The sequence below is a fragment of the Pan troglodytes genome, chromosome 11, assembly GCF_028858775.2.
Source record: "Pan troglodytes isolate AG18354 chromosome 11, NHGRI_mPanTro3-v2.0_pri, whole genome shotgun sequence".
Classification (NCBI taxonomy): Eukaryota; Metazoa; Chordata; class Mammalia; order Primates; family Hominidae; genus Pan; species Pan troglodytes.
Genome location: NC_072409.2, coordinates 89,035,524 through 89,052,283, shown reverse-complemented (window position 1 = coordinate 89,052,283; position 16,760 = coordinate 89,035,524). Strand labels below are relative to the sequence as shown.

Below are 16,760 nucleotides of genomic sequence, written 5' to 3'. Positions count from 1 at the left end.
AGCTGCCAGCACAGCTAGAATAAAGCAGGCAGGAAAAGATGTAAGAGTAGACTTGCTGATTCTTCCAGGCTTCATCTTTCTCCCATGCTGGATGCCCTTGAACATCAGACTCCAGGTTGTTCAGTTTTTAGACTCTTGGACTTATGCCAGTGTTCGCCAGGGGCTCTCGGCCTCTGGCCCCAGACTGAGGACTGCACTGTCGGCTTCCCTACTTTTGAGGTTTTGGGACTTGGACTGATCCACCATTGGCTTCCGTGCTCCTCAACCTGCAGACAGCCTATTGTGGGACTTTACCTTGTGATCGTGTGACTCAATTCTCCTTAATAAACTCCCTTTTACATATACATATATCCTATTAGTTCTGTCCCTCTAGAGAACCCCGACTAATACAGATATCTTTTGACTCTATGGCAAAAAAATAAGCTCAAAACTACCAATAATAGGAAAAAAATCCGGGGGGGGGGGTTCTCTTTTAGAGAATGTAATGTTTCCCATCACAGTGGTTTCTTAAAAGGATGTTCTCCACACTCACGGGGTGTCTTTTGGCATAATTGTTATACATTTGGCATGGACAGCACACAGGTTGGTGTCTTCAAAAAGGCCAACCAGATAGGCCTCACTTGCCTCCCGCAAAGCACCAATAGCTGCGCTCTGGACGCACTGGTCTGATTTGAAGTCCTGAGCAATTTCTCAAGCCAGACCGTGGAAGGGAAGTGTGTGATTCAGAAGTTCAGTGGACTTCCAGAAACAACTGATTTCATGGAGTGCCACAGTACCAGGCCTGTAACAATGAGGTTTCTTCACCACTCCAGGAGAGGGTGCACTCTTGTAAGCAGCCTTTGTAGTCAGTTGCTTCCTGGATGCTTTATCACCAGTTAATGTGCAAGCAGTCTGCTTTGTAGGAGCCACCATATAGCAACCTCCTTACTTAGTCCCCTTTTCCTTCACCTAGAGTTCAGTGAGCTAGAGATGGCACCAGCCTTGGAGAGTCACAGTGGGTCAGCAGTACAGCAGAAGTTGTGAAAACCTGTCATCTTTCTTTCTTTATTTATTTTTTGAGATGGAGTTTTGCTCTGTCACCCAGGAGTGCAGTTGTGGGATTTTGGCTCACTGCAACCTCCATTTCCTGGGTTCAAGTGACTCTCCTGCCTCAGCCTCCCAAGTAGCTGGGATTACAGGCACACATCACCATGCCTGGCTAATTTTTGTATTTTTAGTGAAGACCGGGTTTCATCATGTTGGCCAGGCTGGTCTCAAACTCCTGACCTCAAGTGATCCACCCACCTTAGCCTTCCAAAGTGCTGTGATTACAGGCATAAGCAAGTGTGCCAAGCCCTCTCTTTCATCTTTAAACCTTAAATCCTATTCCATAACTTTAGAAAAAACATTGACTAAAAATCAAAATTGAGTCACCCATGCTTTGGGATGCTGAGGTGGGAGGACAGTTTGAGGCCACGAATTCAACATCAACCTGGGTAACACAGCAAGACCCCATCTAATTTAATTTTTTGTAGAGACAGGGTCTCACTATGTTGCCCAGGCTGGTCTCAAACTCCCAGCCTCAGGTGATCCTCTCAACCTGTACTCACAAAGTGCTGGTATTACAGGTGTGAACCACCATGCACAGTCGTTGTTGCAATCGTTATAAAAAGTTAAATAGCTACTATAATTGGCTATCCATTTGATATACTTTTGCTGTGTCCCCACCCAAGTTTCAACTTGAATTGTAGTTCCCATAATTCCCACATATTGTAGGAGCAACCTGGTGGGAGATCATTGAATCATGGGGGCAGTTTCTCCCATACTCTTCTGGTGGTAGTAAGTTTCACAAGATCTGATGGTTTTATAAGGGGAAAGCCCTTTTGCTTGGTTCCCTCATTCTCTCTTGCTGCCGCCATATAAGAAGCGCCTTTTGCCTTCCACCATGACTGTGAGGCCTCCTCAGCCATATGGAACTGTGAGTCCAGTAAACCTCTTTTTCCTTATAAATTACCCAGTCTCAGTTATGTCTTTATTAGCAGTGTGAAAACAGACTAATACAGTAAATTGGTACCAGTGGAGTGGGGTACTGCTGTACAAATACACGAAAATGTGAAAGTGACTTTGGAACTGGATAACAGGCAGAGGTTAGAACAATTTGGAGGGCCCAGAAGACAGGAAAATGTGGGAAAGTCTGGAACTTCCTAGAAACTTGTTAAATGGCTTTGACCAAATGCTGATAATGATATGGACAAGGAAATCCAGGGTGTGGTGGTTTCAGACGGAGATGAGAAACTTGTTGGGAACTGGAGTAAACGTGACTCTTGCTATATTTTAGCAGAGACTGGCAGCATTTTGCCCTTGAGCTAGAGATTTGTGGAACTTTGAACTTGAGGGAGATGATTTAGGGTATCTGGTGGAAGAAATTTCTAAGCAGCAAAGCATTCAAGAGGTATGTGGGTATTATTAAAAGCATTCAGTTTTAAAAGGGAAACAGAGTGTAAAAGTTCAGAAAATTTGCAGCCTGCCAATGCCACAGAAAAGAAAAACCCATTTTCTGAGGAGAAAATCAAGCAGGCTGCAAAAATTTGCATAAGTAACGAGCAGCCCAATGTTATTCGCCAAGACAATGGGGAAAATGTCAGAGGTCTTCATGGCAGTCCCTCCCATCACAGGCCTGGAGGCCTAGGAGGGAAAAATGGTTTCATGGGCCAGGCTCAGGGCTCCCCTGCTATGTGTACCCTAGGGACTTGGTGCTTCAGAGGGCACAAGACCCAATCCTTGGCAGCTTCCATGTGGGGTTGAGCCTGCAGGTGCATAGAAGTCAAGAACTGTGCACCTGCAGGAGGTTTGGGAATCTCCACCTAGATTTCAGAGGATGTATGGAAACACCTACATGTCCAGGCAGAAGTTAGCTGCAGGGGCGGGGCTCTCATAGAGAATCTCTGCTAGGGCAGTGCAGAAGGGAAATGTGGGGTTGAAGCCTCCACACACAGTCTTCATTGGCACACTGCCTAGTGGAGCTGTGAGAAGAGGGCCACCGTTCTCCAGACCCCAGAATGGTATATTCACTGACAACTTGCACCGTGCACCTGGAAAAGCCTCAGACACTCAACACCAGCATGTGAAAGCAGCTAGGAGGGAGGCTGTACCCTGCAAAGAAACAAGCGCGGAGCTTTCCAAGACCATGGAAACCTACCGTTTGCATCAGTGTGACCTGGATGTGAGACATGGAGTCAAAAGAGATCATTTTGGAGCTTTAAAATTTGACTGCCTCGCTGGATTTCAGACTGGCATGGGGCCTGTAGCTCCTTCATTTTGGCCAATTTCTCCCATTTGGAAGGGGTGTATTTATCCAATGCCTGTATCCCCATTATATCTAGGAAGTAACTAACTTGCTTTTGATTTTACAGGCTCATAGGCGGAAGGGACTTGGCTTGTCTCAGATGAGCCTTTGGACTGTAGACTTTTGAGTTAATGCTGAAATGAGTTAAGACTTTGGGGGACTGTTGGAAAGGCATGATTGGTTTTTCAAATGTGAGGACATGAGATTTGGGAGGGGCCAGGGCAGAATGATACGGTTTGGCTGTGTCTCCACCCAAATCTCATCTGGAATTACAGCTCCCATAATTCTTACATGTTGTGGAAGGGAACCAGTGGGAGATAACTGAATCATGGGGGTGGTTTTAGATCCATCAGATCTTTCACTTGGTTCCCTCATTCTCTCTTGCTGCCGCCATGTATGAAGCACCTTTCACCTTCCACCATGATTGTGAGGCATCCCCAGTCATGTGGAATTATGAATCCATTAAATCTCTTTTTCCTTATAAATTACCCAGTCTTGGATATGTCTTTATCAGCAACATGAAAACAGACTAATACACATCATTAAATGGCTTCTAACAGTTGAAAAGGTAACACTAATGCTCAAGAATGAAGAAGCAAAGCACTTAAGCCTAATGGCACCTCAAAAACTGGAAAAAAATAATAGATTTTTAAAAAGGGATAACAAATATAATCAAGCAAAAGCTCAATTCAGGATTCTCTGTAAGTAGCATCAAGAAACAAAATGTTGATCAACGTGGGGAATGGGGCAAAGAAATTTTTTAAAAAAGAAACAAAGTGATTAATTTAGATAATTTAAGAAACTTTAAAATATTAAAAAGTTAACAGGTCTTGTAAATGCTTAAACTAGTGGAACTAAATTAGTATACTACATAAATGATCTAAAGCTAAGTATGTTGCAGGAACGCCAATAGTAAGACATTAAAAATGTGTAAATTTTCTACTCTATGTTTTCATATAAATTACCCTATAACACTCCTACCCAATAGCATTTATGAAAAAATTCTGTATTTCTGGTTAACTATGTACTTCTCTATGTTACTGCCCCTGGTAACCTCTTCTTATGTGTACTACTGCCTGTGACACAAGTATTTATTTTTATTTTATACTTTATCTTTTTCAGATCTAGCACAAATCTCTTATATTCTTCAGGAAAAATGCTAAGCTTTGCAAAGAACAAGTCATTCTTTGGAAACTACCAAAATAGTTAATTGTTTTAAGCAAATAGCATCAATAGATGCTCAAATTAAAAGGTGAAACTTTGAAGTGCACTAATGAAGAAAAAACTAATAATTAGCATGTAGCTTCTTGATTAGTCAGCATCCCAAAACTTCAGGTATTTTTTTTATCATCCCGACAGTCAAATAATATACATTTATAGGTAAAATATGCAGACTTACATGAACATAACTATCTCTTCTGTGAAATGAGGCTATTATTGCCTAATATTAATAAATACATAGATTATTGTAATGAGATCAAGTGTTCTATGCTGTTTAATGTAGTACCTGGTAGAGTAAGTGCTTAATAAATAAATAGTGAGGATCGTGAATAGTGTATTCAAAATCCAAATGGGAGTGATTCTGCTTCAGGTTGGCACTGCTATTGTTCTATATCTATGTGGAGTAGTTTTAAAAAATCATCTTAATCCTGAAAGTAGTTAACTCCATCCTCACATATACCAAAAGGACCAATCATTACAAGTACACAAATAAATCTTTCTATACCATTGAATGATTTTATAAATAAAACACAGAAAAACAATCATATCTTTGACATAAGAAATCACCAAAGGAATAACAAAGAAATTTTGAAATAAAAGTGAAAGTTTTTAAACTTACTGACTGACTAAATCAGATCCCATCTTAGAACCATCATCTGCTTCCTCTTCCATATCAGAGTCCATTCCATTGTCACCTTATAAATGAAAGAAACTATTGAAAGCACACTTATAAAAACATTAAAATGATGCAATCATGACATTAAAAAGTATAAACTTTAAAAGTGATGCAGATTAAAGAACTTTATACTGGGTCAAAACTTAAATTTTTAATTGCTTGTATTTAAAATAATTTTTTCAATGCCTTATTAGGTATTTCTCATTGCTTTTTTTTTTTTTTTTTTTTTTTTTTTTTAGACGGAGTCTCACACTGTCACCCCGGCTGGTGTGCAGTGGCATGACCTCGGCTCACTGCAACCTCCACCTCCCGGGTTCTAGCAATTCTCCTGCCTCAGCCTCCCGAGCAGCTGGGACTACAGGCGCCCGCCACCACGCCCGGCTAATTTTTGTATTTTTAGTAGAGACGGGGTTTCACTATGTTGGCCAAGCTGGTCTCGAACTCCTGACCTTGTGATCCGCCCGCCTCAGCCTCCCAAAGTGCTGGGATTACAGGCGTGAGCCATCGCGCCCGGCCTCATTGCCTGCTTTTTATCTATTATATAAATGTATACAGACAACAATGTGTGTATATACACTTACACACTATGTACATATGTATATATTTCCAGAGTTACAAAATGCCATCAATTTTACATTTAAAAATGAAGCTATCACTGGAAACTGAAAGGCTCCAATTTTTGTTTCTTCTTCTGTCATGTTAAAGCTAAAATCCTTGCAAAGTCCCAAAAGAAAAAAAAAAATGCCTGATAATCCAAAATTCTAGAGGTATGAGTATCACCAAGTGTAGTCACACTATAGGCAGACAAACAAATATTGGTAAATTGCATGGAAGTATTCTAACTCTATATCTGGGTCTTATTAGAGAGTAAACAGTATGCAATAGGTGACTAAACACTATAAAAAATCTAAAGCAGAAAATTAAAAACATTTTAAGGGAAATCTTTGCCTTTCCAATAATTAATTTTTTTACAGATTTTTCGTAAACATTTTTTATTTCATTTTATTAGTTATACTCTTACCTATATACACTTGACCTGGAAAAACAATATATTGTCTATTCTTGAAACGCTTTTCTGATATGTAAACTATATTTTTTAGTACAAATAGAAGTAAAAATACTCTTCAACAACAACCCAATAATGAAATTAAATATCCAAGTAGGAGAAAGAATACCTCAGGATTTATGCTGAATATAGTATTAACTAAGAAGTTGCCAGAATGTAAAAATATGTATTCTTACCCTCAAGAATCTTCAAAATTTTTTTTTCAGACAGGAGCTCTAACTGTTCCTGGCATAGTTTTTTAATTTCTTCTATTGAACAGTTCTAAAGGAAATGACATTTTTAAAAAATGCATTTATGTAACACAGCCCCAATGTAAACTGGAAAATTTCAATCATAAAAATTTAAGTTAGCAAAATCTTACAATAAAATAAATTAAAGCCTCAAGTAGATTCACATACATCTTTTCCTGGGATGAAATCTGAAAAACTGCCAGTTAATATGTGAACACTGTATATTTGAAGGTAATGCATAAAGCTGTATTTACTATCAAAGAAAAAAACTAAAGAGTGAGTCAGTTTCCCAGCTATTCTTAAGCAGTCTATTTATGTTAAGTAATTATTCTAAAGGTTTAAATATTCAAGTCTTGTATCTTTAGATATATGATCTCAGGCTTAACTTGAGTGTCCAAGGCCAATTTCTACAACTGTAAAATTAGAACAACAAATATTTCCCTAAATAATTTTCAAAAATAAATAAAAATACTTGTGAATCTAATGAAATATAAGCTATTATTAACCATTGCTGTTTGTTGTTACACAGCAGCATATTGTGACATTATTTCTTAAAGCACCATAAAGATTGTATGTCCAATTTAGTTACTATCATTCCCTGCATTTAACAGAATTATCTCCACAGGGTCAACACATTTCTTGCCTAAACATTTTTTCTTGGCAAATTTTTAAATACACAAGGCTCCAAGAACGAAATATATTATGGTTCTCTATTTTACAAAATCTTTTCAAGTAGCTTATTTTAGATGTAAACATCCAATTAAAAACTGCATTAAGGCCAGGCACAGTGGCTCACACCTGTAATTCCAACACCTTGGGAGGCCAAGGTGGGCAGATCACGAGGTCAGGAGTTTGAGACCAGCCTGGCCAACACGGTGAAACCCCGTCTCTTAAAAATCCAAAAATTAGCCGGGCATGGTGGTTCATGCCTGTAGTCCCAGCTACTCAGGAGGCTGAGGCAAGAGAATTGCTTGAACCCAGGAGGCGGAGGTTGCAGTGAGCCAAGATCACGCCACCACACTCCAGCCTGGGCGACAGAGCAAGACTCCGTCTCAAAAAAACAAACAAACAAAACCGCATTAAGTAAAACAAAAAATTGCTACAAAGAAGGCTGTATTTCTACATATGTATCTAGTCTGATGTGTAATGAAGTACCTTTAACACATCAGGAAGCATCTTCTGTAACTTTTTCTCTCCTATAATACAGAAGCACTGCTGAAGCATTTCTTTTTTGTCTGATATATAGAAACTAACTGGTTTCAATGACACAGTCAGGTCCAGTCCACCTTCTTCAAGGTCACTGTGCTCTGCCAAGAATAATTCTTTTTCCAAAGCTGGCAAAATATATTTAGTTTCCTAAAGTTAAAAGAATAAAGAACCATTAAACAATACTACTTAAAATATAAAGAATACGTACATGACATCATACTTTTTCATTTAATAAATTCTTCTTCATCAAAAATTCCCAAATTCTTTGCATAATTATTTATCAAAACCATAGGAGAGAATATCTGTTTAATATTACTTGATTTTTCTCTCCACACTGCAATTAACTCAAGGAATAGCTATAAGGGAAGAGATATTTAGGATACACAAACAAAAGTATAGTAAATATTGAATAATTTCTTAAAGTTTCAGACTTTTGAAGAATTAGGATTTTCCCCTAAAAGGCCATTCACCCAAAAGCTCTATGTATGCATTATCACTGTACTTAAATTCATATAAATAAATTGAAGTAAAGATGTTACAAATCACAAATATTATACAGAAAAGTAACATACTTACCAGGAGCTATCATCATTTTTAAAACTTTATAATCATAATCGAAGTAACCAAGTAATTTCAGTAATTTAAGATATTTCTGTCCATTTTACTTTCTGTCTCCCAACTCTATCCAGTCTCTCCAAATCTACTGCCATAATTCTGTTCCAAACTACCACAATTTTTTGCCTGGGTTACAACAATAGCCATTTAATGGGACTCCCTGCATCTAATCTGAGGTCTCTTTGTTTTGTACACTGTTAGCAGAAAGGACTTTATAAAATGTATACGTACTCATCCTCCTTGTTTAAAACTCTTCAATGAATTCCCATTGCTCCTAAGGTAATATGGCCTACCTGGCCTTCATGCTCATTCTTTGTGTTTAGGACACAATCTTCTTTGAATTACTCGACTGTAACCTATTCTCCTTCCTTCAGTTCACAGAAGCAGGGCTTTTGCATACCATTTTCCTATGACAGTCTTTCCTCCCTCCTTTCTCTATCACACTATATTCACAAGATTAACAAATTCAGATACTTCAGACAATTCAACAGTCATTTCCTCTGGAAAATCTTCCCTGACCACAGAGGTCAGATAGTTGTTTACAAAGCAGTTTTAAAATGGGTCAATTTTAATGAACACTATGATAATTAGACTGAAAAAGTAAAAGAATCAGCACTTGTTCTAACAGTTTACAATGTAATAATGTAGAGAAACTGGAATCCTCATACACTGTTAGCACGAATATAAAATTGTGCAGCTACTTTGGAAGCTGATTTGGCAGTTCCTCAAAAAGTTACCATATGACCCAGCAATTCCATTGCTAGATACATACCCAAGAGAAATGTAACGATATGTCTACACAAAAACTTGTACTTGTTCTTAACAGCATTATTCATATAGCCAAAAGGCAGAAACAACACAAATGCCCATCAAGTGATAAATGGAAAAATGAAATGCTGTATAGCGTTATCTATACGTATGTGGTACATATGTACAAATATACAAAAACAAAACAAAATGTGGTATAGTAACCATAAAAAGGCATGAATCTCTGTGATACAAAGGAATGAACCCTATGTGCTACAACATGGATGAATCTTAAAAACATTATGCTAAGTAAAAGATGCCAGACACAAAACACCACATATTATATAAACTAAACGTTACACATAATGTTGCTTTCTGGAGTGATGAAAATATTTTAAAACTGACTAGGCCGGGCGCGGTGGCTCACGCCTGTAATCCCAGCAATTTGGGAGGCCGAGGCGAGCGGATCACCTGAGGTCAGCTGTTCGAGACCAGCCTGGCCAACATGGTGAAACTCCGTCTCTAATAAAAAACAGAAAAATTAGCTGGGTGTGGAGGCGGGTGCCTGTAATCCCAACTACTCGGGAGGCTGAGGCAGAAGAATTGCTTGAACCCAGGAGGCGGAGGTTGCAGTGAGCCGAGATGGCGCCATTGCACTCCAGTCTGGGCAACAAGAGGGAAACTCTATCTCAAAAAAACAAAAACAAAAACTGACTGTAGTGACGGTTATACAACTCTGAATATATACAAAATCACTTAACTGTACATGTGAAATGGGTGAATTGCACAGTATGTCAACTACATTTCAATAAAGTTCTTCCCAAGAAAATAGGGAACTCGGCCGGGCAGAGTGGCTCACAGCTGTAATCCCAGCACTTTGGGAGGCCGAGGTGGGAGGCTGAGGGGGGCAGATAACAAGGTCAGGAGATCTAGACTATCCTAGCTAACACGGTGAAACCCTGTCTCTACTAAAAATACAAAAGCATTAACTGGGCGTTGTGGCAGAGGCCTGTTGCCCCAGCTACTCTGGAGGCTGAGGCAGGAGAATGGCGTGAAACCAGGAGGCGGCGCTTGCAGTGAGCCGGGATCACGCCACTGCACTCCGGCCTGGGCAACAGAGCGAGACTCCGTCTCAAAAAAAAAAAAAAAAAAAAAAAAGAAACACATACATGAAAGTAAAAATACTGAATTCCAGCCAAGTACAACAAACTCAACAAACCAAACAGAACTTGTCCCAAGACTCCAAAGACTGTTCAACATCAACTAACTTATCAACAAATTACATTATCTGATTAAAGGAGAAAAAGTATGTGATCATCTCAACAGAATGCCAGAAAACCACCTGATAAAATCTCTACATAAACTGTTTCTACTCTACCAAAGAGAATAATGAGCAGAGGATATGTACAGAAAATTACATAAGAAGGAATCAAATGGCAAGTAAAAATATTAAAATGTTCAATCTCACTAATAAGGAAAATAAAAATTAAAACAAACAATATTAATTTGACCCACTAGTCTGGAAATTTTTTTTAAAAATGGTCATCAAAAGCTAGTTAAGAATCTCAGAAATAGGTATTCTTATATATATACTGTTTGGACTATAAATCTGTAAAGTCTCATTTGGAAAGCATTTGGTGGCATTCACTAAGTTTTTAATAGCATAAACTTTGACCCAGGAATTTCAGTTCTCACACTCTCTCCCAACATAACTCTTGTAGGAGATATATACATAAAGGTGTTTGTATTGTAGTCACAACAATACAAAAAAACCTGCACACCCAAATATCAGAAAAATATAATACAATACCAGGCAGTCAGTAAAAATAACAAACCACGTATATAAAGAAGCCTATCACAACAATGCAGGTACTCAACAGCGGGAATAACACAATACAGCTTAAGTGTAGGAACTTAAAAACACGTATCTCACGAGGAGTGATTAAAAGAGGCCGCGTATCAAAATACTAATGGAGGGGCAAGAAAAGGGACTTGACGCTTTCCCTTTATTTCCTCATTGAATGAATTTAAAGTACATATTCATTCATTTGTTTTCAAACAAATTATGAACTTTTTAAAAACGGCGTTCTCTTGGCAGACTGGTGGCGTATAAAGAACATGGCTTTTGTAGTCAGATATTTGGATTCAAACCTAGGAGCTATTAACAAACTCTGTGACCGTGGGTAAAGTTTAACTTCTTTGGGCCTCAATTTTCTTATCTCTAATGCGGAGTTAACCATATCTACGAAAAGGTGAAGACGAAGGGAGAAGTGTTTGGCTCGCAAGGGAAATGAAGGCTAGCTTCCAACTCGTATTCTTCCGGCAGACTGAAACCATAGGAGTGGAAGGAGCCAAGAGTTTAAAAAATAAATTTAAAAAAAAGTGATCAGGAAATCCAGAAACTTGAAGTTCAAGATTCAAGACACGGATGGGAGTGTGGGGCTCACCAGGACTTAGGTAGGAACATGAACCTCAAGGACGGACGACCTTGGGATTGCCGCGCTAGCAGTGAGCTCCAGCCTGCGCCCCATCCCTCTGGAAGCCCGACTTCTTCCGAAAAAGCAGCAGCTCCAGGAAGCGGCCAGAGGGGCGCGCACGCACCTGCTGCAAGGAGCCCGAGACGCTGGAAGAGTCGGTACTCCTCCGCTTCCGGCGCTCGCTGCGCTCCACGCTGCTCCCGCCCCAGCAGCTGCCGCCGCTCCCACCGCCGGTGACACTTCCACTAAAATTGGCGTTCCCACAGCAGCTGACGCTCCCGCAGCCCCCGGCGCTCCCGCAGCCGCTAGTGCTTCCACTGCTGCCGCTGGCCAACGCGGGTACGATGTCCGGGGCCGCGAGCGCTGCGGCCGCCTCCTGACTGCTACGTTTGCGCCGTTTCTCCCGGGAGGACTTCTTCCCCGTCATGATCCCGCTGCTGCAACCATCGGAGGAAAGTCCGCTGTCTCTGGTGCGACCGAAGCCCGACTCCTGCGGCCGTGGGCGGCAGGCACTGGCGTCGCAGGTTATGCGTCACTTCCGGCCGTGGCACAGAACGTGGTGAAGCGTTATGGGCCGGGGTGGCAGGGGGGTTGCCATAACCAGTTGCGCTTCCCCCTCCGGTCGCGGAGGTCGATTTGAGTGTGTAGCGGGTAGCCTGTCTAGTCAGAGTTTGTTTTGTTTTGTTTTTATATCTCTACAAAGGATAGAAGGTGGAACTTACGTCCTTTTAACTTCAAAACTTTTTATTGTTAGTGTTTTGTCTGTTTACAATAAGGTTGAAGTATAGTTGCTGATTCTCCATTTCCGTTTACCTCCAAATCTTAAGATATTAACAACGCTATGACAATAAAGAGAATAGGGAAAAGTAGTTCCATCTCATTTTCCTCATCACCTGGGCAAATTAGGTATTTCTTGCGTAGAGTCTGACATGGACAAGTAGAGCTTGAGTTCGTTTTTGAAAATTGAGAATGGGTCAAAGCTTTATGAGATTTTATGGGTGGATGTAATCTAAATAGAAGGCAGATTTTAAGACAAGGGAGCTAGAACACTTAAAACGTGAACCAAGGTCTTTGTCGTTTCAGCAGGGGCCTTTAGCCACTGAGGGAAAAAGGTACAGCCTGGGGCAAAGCTAGCTGGGTGGTAGTAATTCTGTGCCTTTCCCTGGGGTGAGAAGCAATTAAAGAAGCTTCCCTTCACTTTGTCTCCTGTTTGTTTCAGTCATTCAACTACTACTTAAATGCCTAAAACCAGCCTAGGGTTAATAAATAGGGACATTTCCAGCCCTAGGAAAACTGTCTTCCCCCAGGCCCCACTCTTAAATTGGCCTTGTAAGGTAAATGCTGGGGCTGAGCCCACTGTGTTCCCAGTTCCATTAAGTATCACACTCATTGGAGTCATACCTGAAAGGATTGAGAGTGTTGTGTTCACAGATAGGAAAAATACATAAAATTAATAACATGTTACATTTATAAACCTGTTATGAATTGTGTCCCAGAAACCATCATAATTTTAATAAAACTAAATTGCTAGATTTTTTCTTTTCTTTTTTTTTTTTGAGACGGAGTTTCACTCTCGTTGCCCAGGCTGGAGTGCAATGGCACAATCTCGGCTCACTGCAACCTCCGCCTCCCGGGTTCAAGCATTTCTCCTGCCTCAGCCTCCTGAGTAGCTGGGACTACAGGCATGCGCCACCATGCAGGGCTAATTTTGTATTTTTAGTAGACACGGGGTTTCTCCATGTTGGTCAGGCTGGTCTTGAACTCCCGACCTCAGGTGATCCACCCGCCTCAGCCTCCCAAAGTGCTGGGATTACAGGCATGAGCCATCGTGCCCTGCCAAATTGCTGGATTTGTGACAAAAGATAAGCTTTTAGTAGAAGCATAGCTAAACGTTAACCAACTTTTCCTATAGCCCACTTCCTTATAGCTGCTTATTGCTTTATAGATATCTTTGACTCGGTTAAGAAATCTCAAGTTTTCCATTTTGAGATATTTACCAGATTCTGTACTCCAATGGTGTTACAGGAGTTAAGAAATTATTTTAGGCAGATAGAGAGGTAAAGGGGTCTTTGGGAAGTTTTTTTTCTTTTAAAGCAGCTCCAGAAATGTTTCTTGTCTAGCAAAAAAGCTGGGCTGGCAAGCTTTGATATGCAAATGCAGGCCGTTAGAAACTGGGTTTACTCAATATGGCGATTCCCCTCTTCTTGTCCCCACATGTGCCTAGCAACATGGCCATCCCCACATATCCCCACATGTGTAGAACATCGTGGCACCCTACATTCGCATATTAAAAGGCTAGGGTGGGAGGGCCACTTTTTTTGCAGGCTACGTGAATGACATACCTGGTCAAACCAATTCCCTGGGTCATATGCAAATTAGTCACCACCTCCTCCAGCCTCATAATATAACTGGCTCTTGTCTGCTGCACCCAGGGTTCCCTCTTTCATCTTGGAGCCCTCTTCCCTCTGGTTCTGTATGAGGGAGCCTCTTCTTTCTTGCCTATTAAATTCTCCGCTCCTTAAAACAATTCCACTTGTGTCTGTATCGTTTTATTTAAACCAGCACGAGACAAAAGACTGTGGTGTTCCTCCAGTCATTGGAACCATATCAGTGGGGTCACTGATGCTACTCAGTCTGAAGACCCCTTCTGAGAAACGAACTCAGCACAAGAATGCACTTTCTACCTCCTTATGATTACATCCCCCATGCCCTAACCAATCAGCAACCCCTAGCTCCTCAGCCCCCTACCCACCAAAATTCCCTTAAAAACCCCTGTCCAAAAACTTACTGGGGAGGTGATTTGAGGTTCCCTCCCATCTTCTCCCTTGGCTGGCATACCATTATTAAACTCTTTCTCTGCTGCAACTCCTGCTGTTTCCATGTATTGGTCTGGTACCATGTAGTGGTTAATAGAACCTGATGGTCCTATAACATCACCCACAGAATTCATATGTTGAATCCCTAACCCCAATGTGACTGAATTTGGAGATAGGGTCATTAAGGAGGTAATTAAGGTTAAATGAGGTCATAAGGGTGGGTCCCTAATCTAATATAACTGGTGTCCTTATTAAAAGAAGAGTCTGGGCCAGGCATGGTGGCTCACGCCTGTAATCCCGGTACTTTAGGAGGCCGAGGCGGGTGGATCATGAGGAAGATGGAAACCATCCTGGCTAACACGGTGAAACCCCGTCTCTACTAAAAATACAAAAACAAAATTAGCCGGGCGTGGTGGCAGGCGCCTGTAGTCCCAGCTACTCAGGAGGCTGAGGCAAGAGAATGGCGTGAACCCAGGAGGTGGAGCTTGCAGTGAGCCAAGATCGCACCACTGCACTCCAGCCTGGGCGACAGAGCAAGACTCCGTCTCAAAAAAAAAAAAAAAAAAAATCCTGGTACAGTGGTGCATGCCTGCAGTGCAAGCTACTCAAGAGGCAAACTGGGGAGGATTGCTTGAGGCCAGAAATTCTGGGCTGTAGTGCGCTGTACTGATCAGTTGTCTGCAGTTAGTTCAGCACTAATATGGTGACCTTTTGGGAGTGGAAGCCACCAGGTTGTCTAAGGGGGGTGAACTGGCCGAGGTCCAAAATGGAACAGGTAAAAACTCCCACGCTAGGCTGGGCGTGGTGGCTCACACCTATAATTCTAGCACTTCGGGAGGCCGAGGCAGGCGGATCACTTGAGGTCAAGAGTTCAAGACCAGCCTGGCCAACATGGTGAAGTCCCGTCTCTACTAAAAATACAAAAATTAGCCAGAAATTGCTTGAACCCTGGAGGCAGAGGTTGCAGTGAGCCGAGATGGTGCCACTGCACTCCAGCCTGAGCAACAGAGTAAGACTCCATCTCAAAAAACAAAACAAAAACTCCCATGCTGATTAGTAATGAGGTCACAGCTGTGAATAGCCACTGTACTCCACCCTGAACAACATAGTAAGACCATGCCTCTAAAGAAAAGAACAGACTGCCCTGTCTTCTCACCACATACAGAGGAGAGGCCATGTGAAGACACAGTGAGAAGGTAGCCATCCACAAGCCAGGAAGAGAAGCCTCACCAGAAACCAACCTTGATGATATGCTGATCTTGGACCTTTAGCCTCCAGAACTGAGAAAATAAATTTCTGTTTAAGCCACCCAGTTTGTGGCACTTTGTTATGGCAGCCCGAGCTAGCTAATACAGACCTAAAATGTTATGTGTGCCTGGATAGAGCTACCTGGCTGCAAATTACTCTCTTATAAAATCAGTTGAGAAGCTTCTGGGTTTCCACTTTGTTCTACAGCAACCTGACAAACGGTGTTCATATTTCTTCAGGTGGACCAAGGAGGCAAAGCACTCCTCACTAGATTGCTGTACAGTATTTATGAACTTGGCAGATGAATCACAGTCTTTGTCTGCCCTCTCACACACTTGTTCTAGGACACAAAGGCATTGTTCTACCACTGGTGATAGAGAAGGGGAGAAAATAGACAAAATGCATGTCTTCATAAGCAATTTTCTAGTGAGGGGAAACAATAAGAAAATACACAATAGGAAGTGCTTCTATCTTCACTCACTATGGCACTCTGCATTCTTCTTACCCTGTTTTTCTTCAGCACCCTTAAACACCACCACACATATATTTATCTGTGTCCTTCCACTTGAATGTAAGCTCCTTGAAAGCAAGGACTTTGTTTTATTTGCTTTTTTTTTTCCTTTGAGACAGAGTCTCACCCTGTTGCTCAGGCTGGAGTGCAATGGCACGATCTCAGCTCACTGCAGCCTCTGCCTTCCGGGTTCAAGCAATTCTCCTGCTCAGCCTCCTGAGAAGCTGGGATTACAGGCACCCACCACCACGCCCAGCTAATTTTTGTAGTTTTAGTAGAGATGGGGTTTTACCATGTTGGCCAAGCTGGTCTAGAACTCCTGACTTTGTGATCCGCCTGCCTCAGCCTCCCAAAGTGCTGGGATTACAGGCATGAGCCACCGCTCCTGGCTTTATTTGCTTCTTTATTCCCAATATCCCACTGTCCTGAATAAAAATTTGGCACAGGCCAGGCACAGTGGCCCAATCTGTAATACCAGCACTTTAGGAGGCTGAGGTGGGCAGATCCCTTGAACCCAGGAGTTCAAGAACAGCCTGAGCAACATGGCAAAACACCATCATTACAAAAAATACAAAAAAAAAAAAAAAATTAGCCAGGCATGGTGGTCCCAGCTACTCAG

At 41.4% G+C, this 16,760-nt stretch overlaps 1 protein-coding gene across 2 annotated transcripts in view; it reads right to left on the bottom strand.

Annotated features, from left to right (window-relative positions):
- CAAP1 (caspase activity and apoptosis inhibitor 1) overlaps positions 1-14,087 on the bottom strand; it is a 53,047-nt gene extending 38,960 nt beyond the window's left edge. The window contains exons 1-4 of one of the 2 annotated variants that reach the window (XM_520516.8): positions 11,691-14,087; positions 7,674-7,874; positions 6,465-6,549; positions 5,166-5,241 (exon numbers count right to left, since the gene is read on the bottom strand). In XM_520516.8, the coding sequence (XP_520516.2) occupies positions 5,166-5,241; positions 6,465-6,549; positions 7,674-7,874; positions 11,691-11,993 (665 nt within the window). In that variant the 5' untranslated portion in view covers positions 11,994-14,087. Of the gene's footprint in view, positions 1-5,165; positions 5,242-6,464; positions 6,550-7,673; positions 7,875-11,536 lie in introns of both variants that reach the window. The other variant, XM_063787911.1, reaches the window with a different exon arrangement.
- Between the last annotated feature and the right edge of the window lie 2,673 nt (positions 14,088-16,760).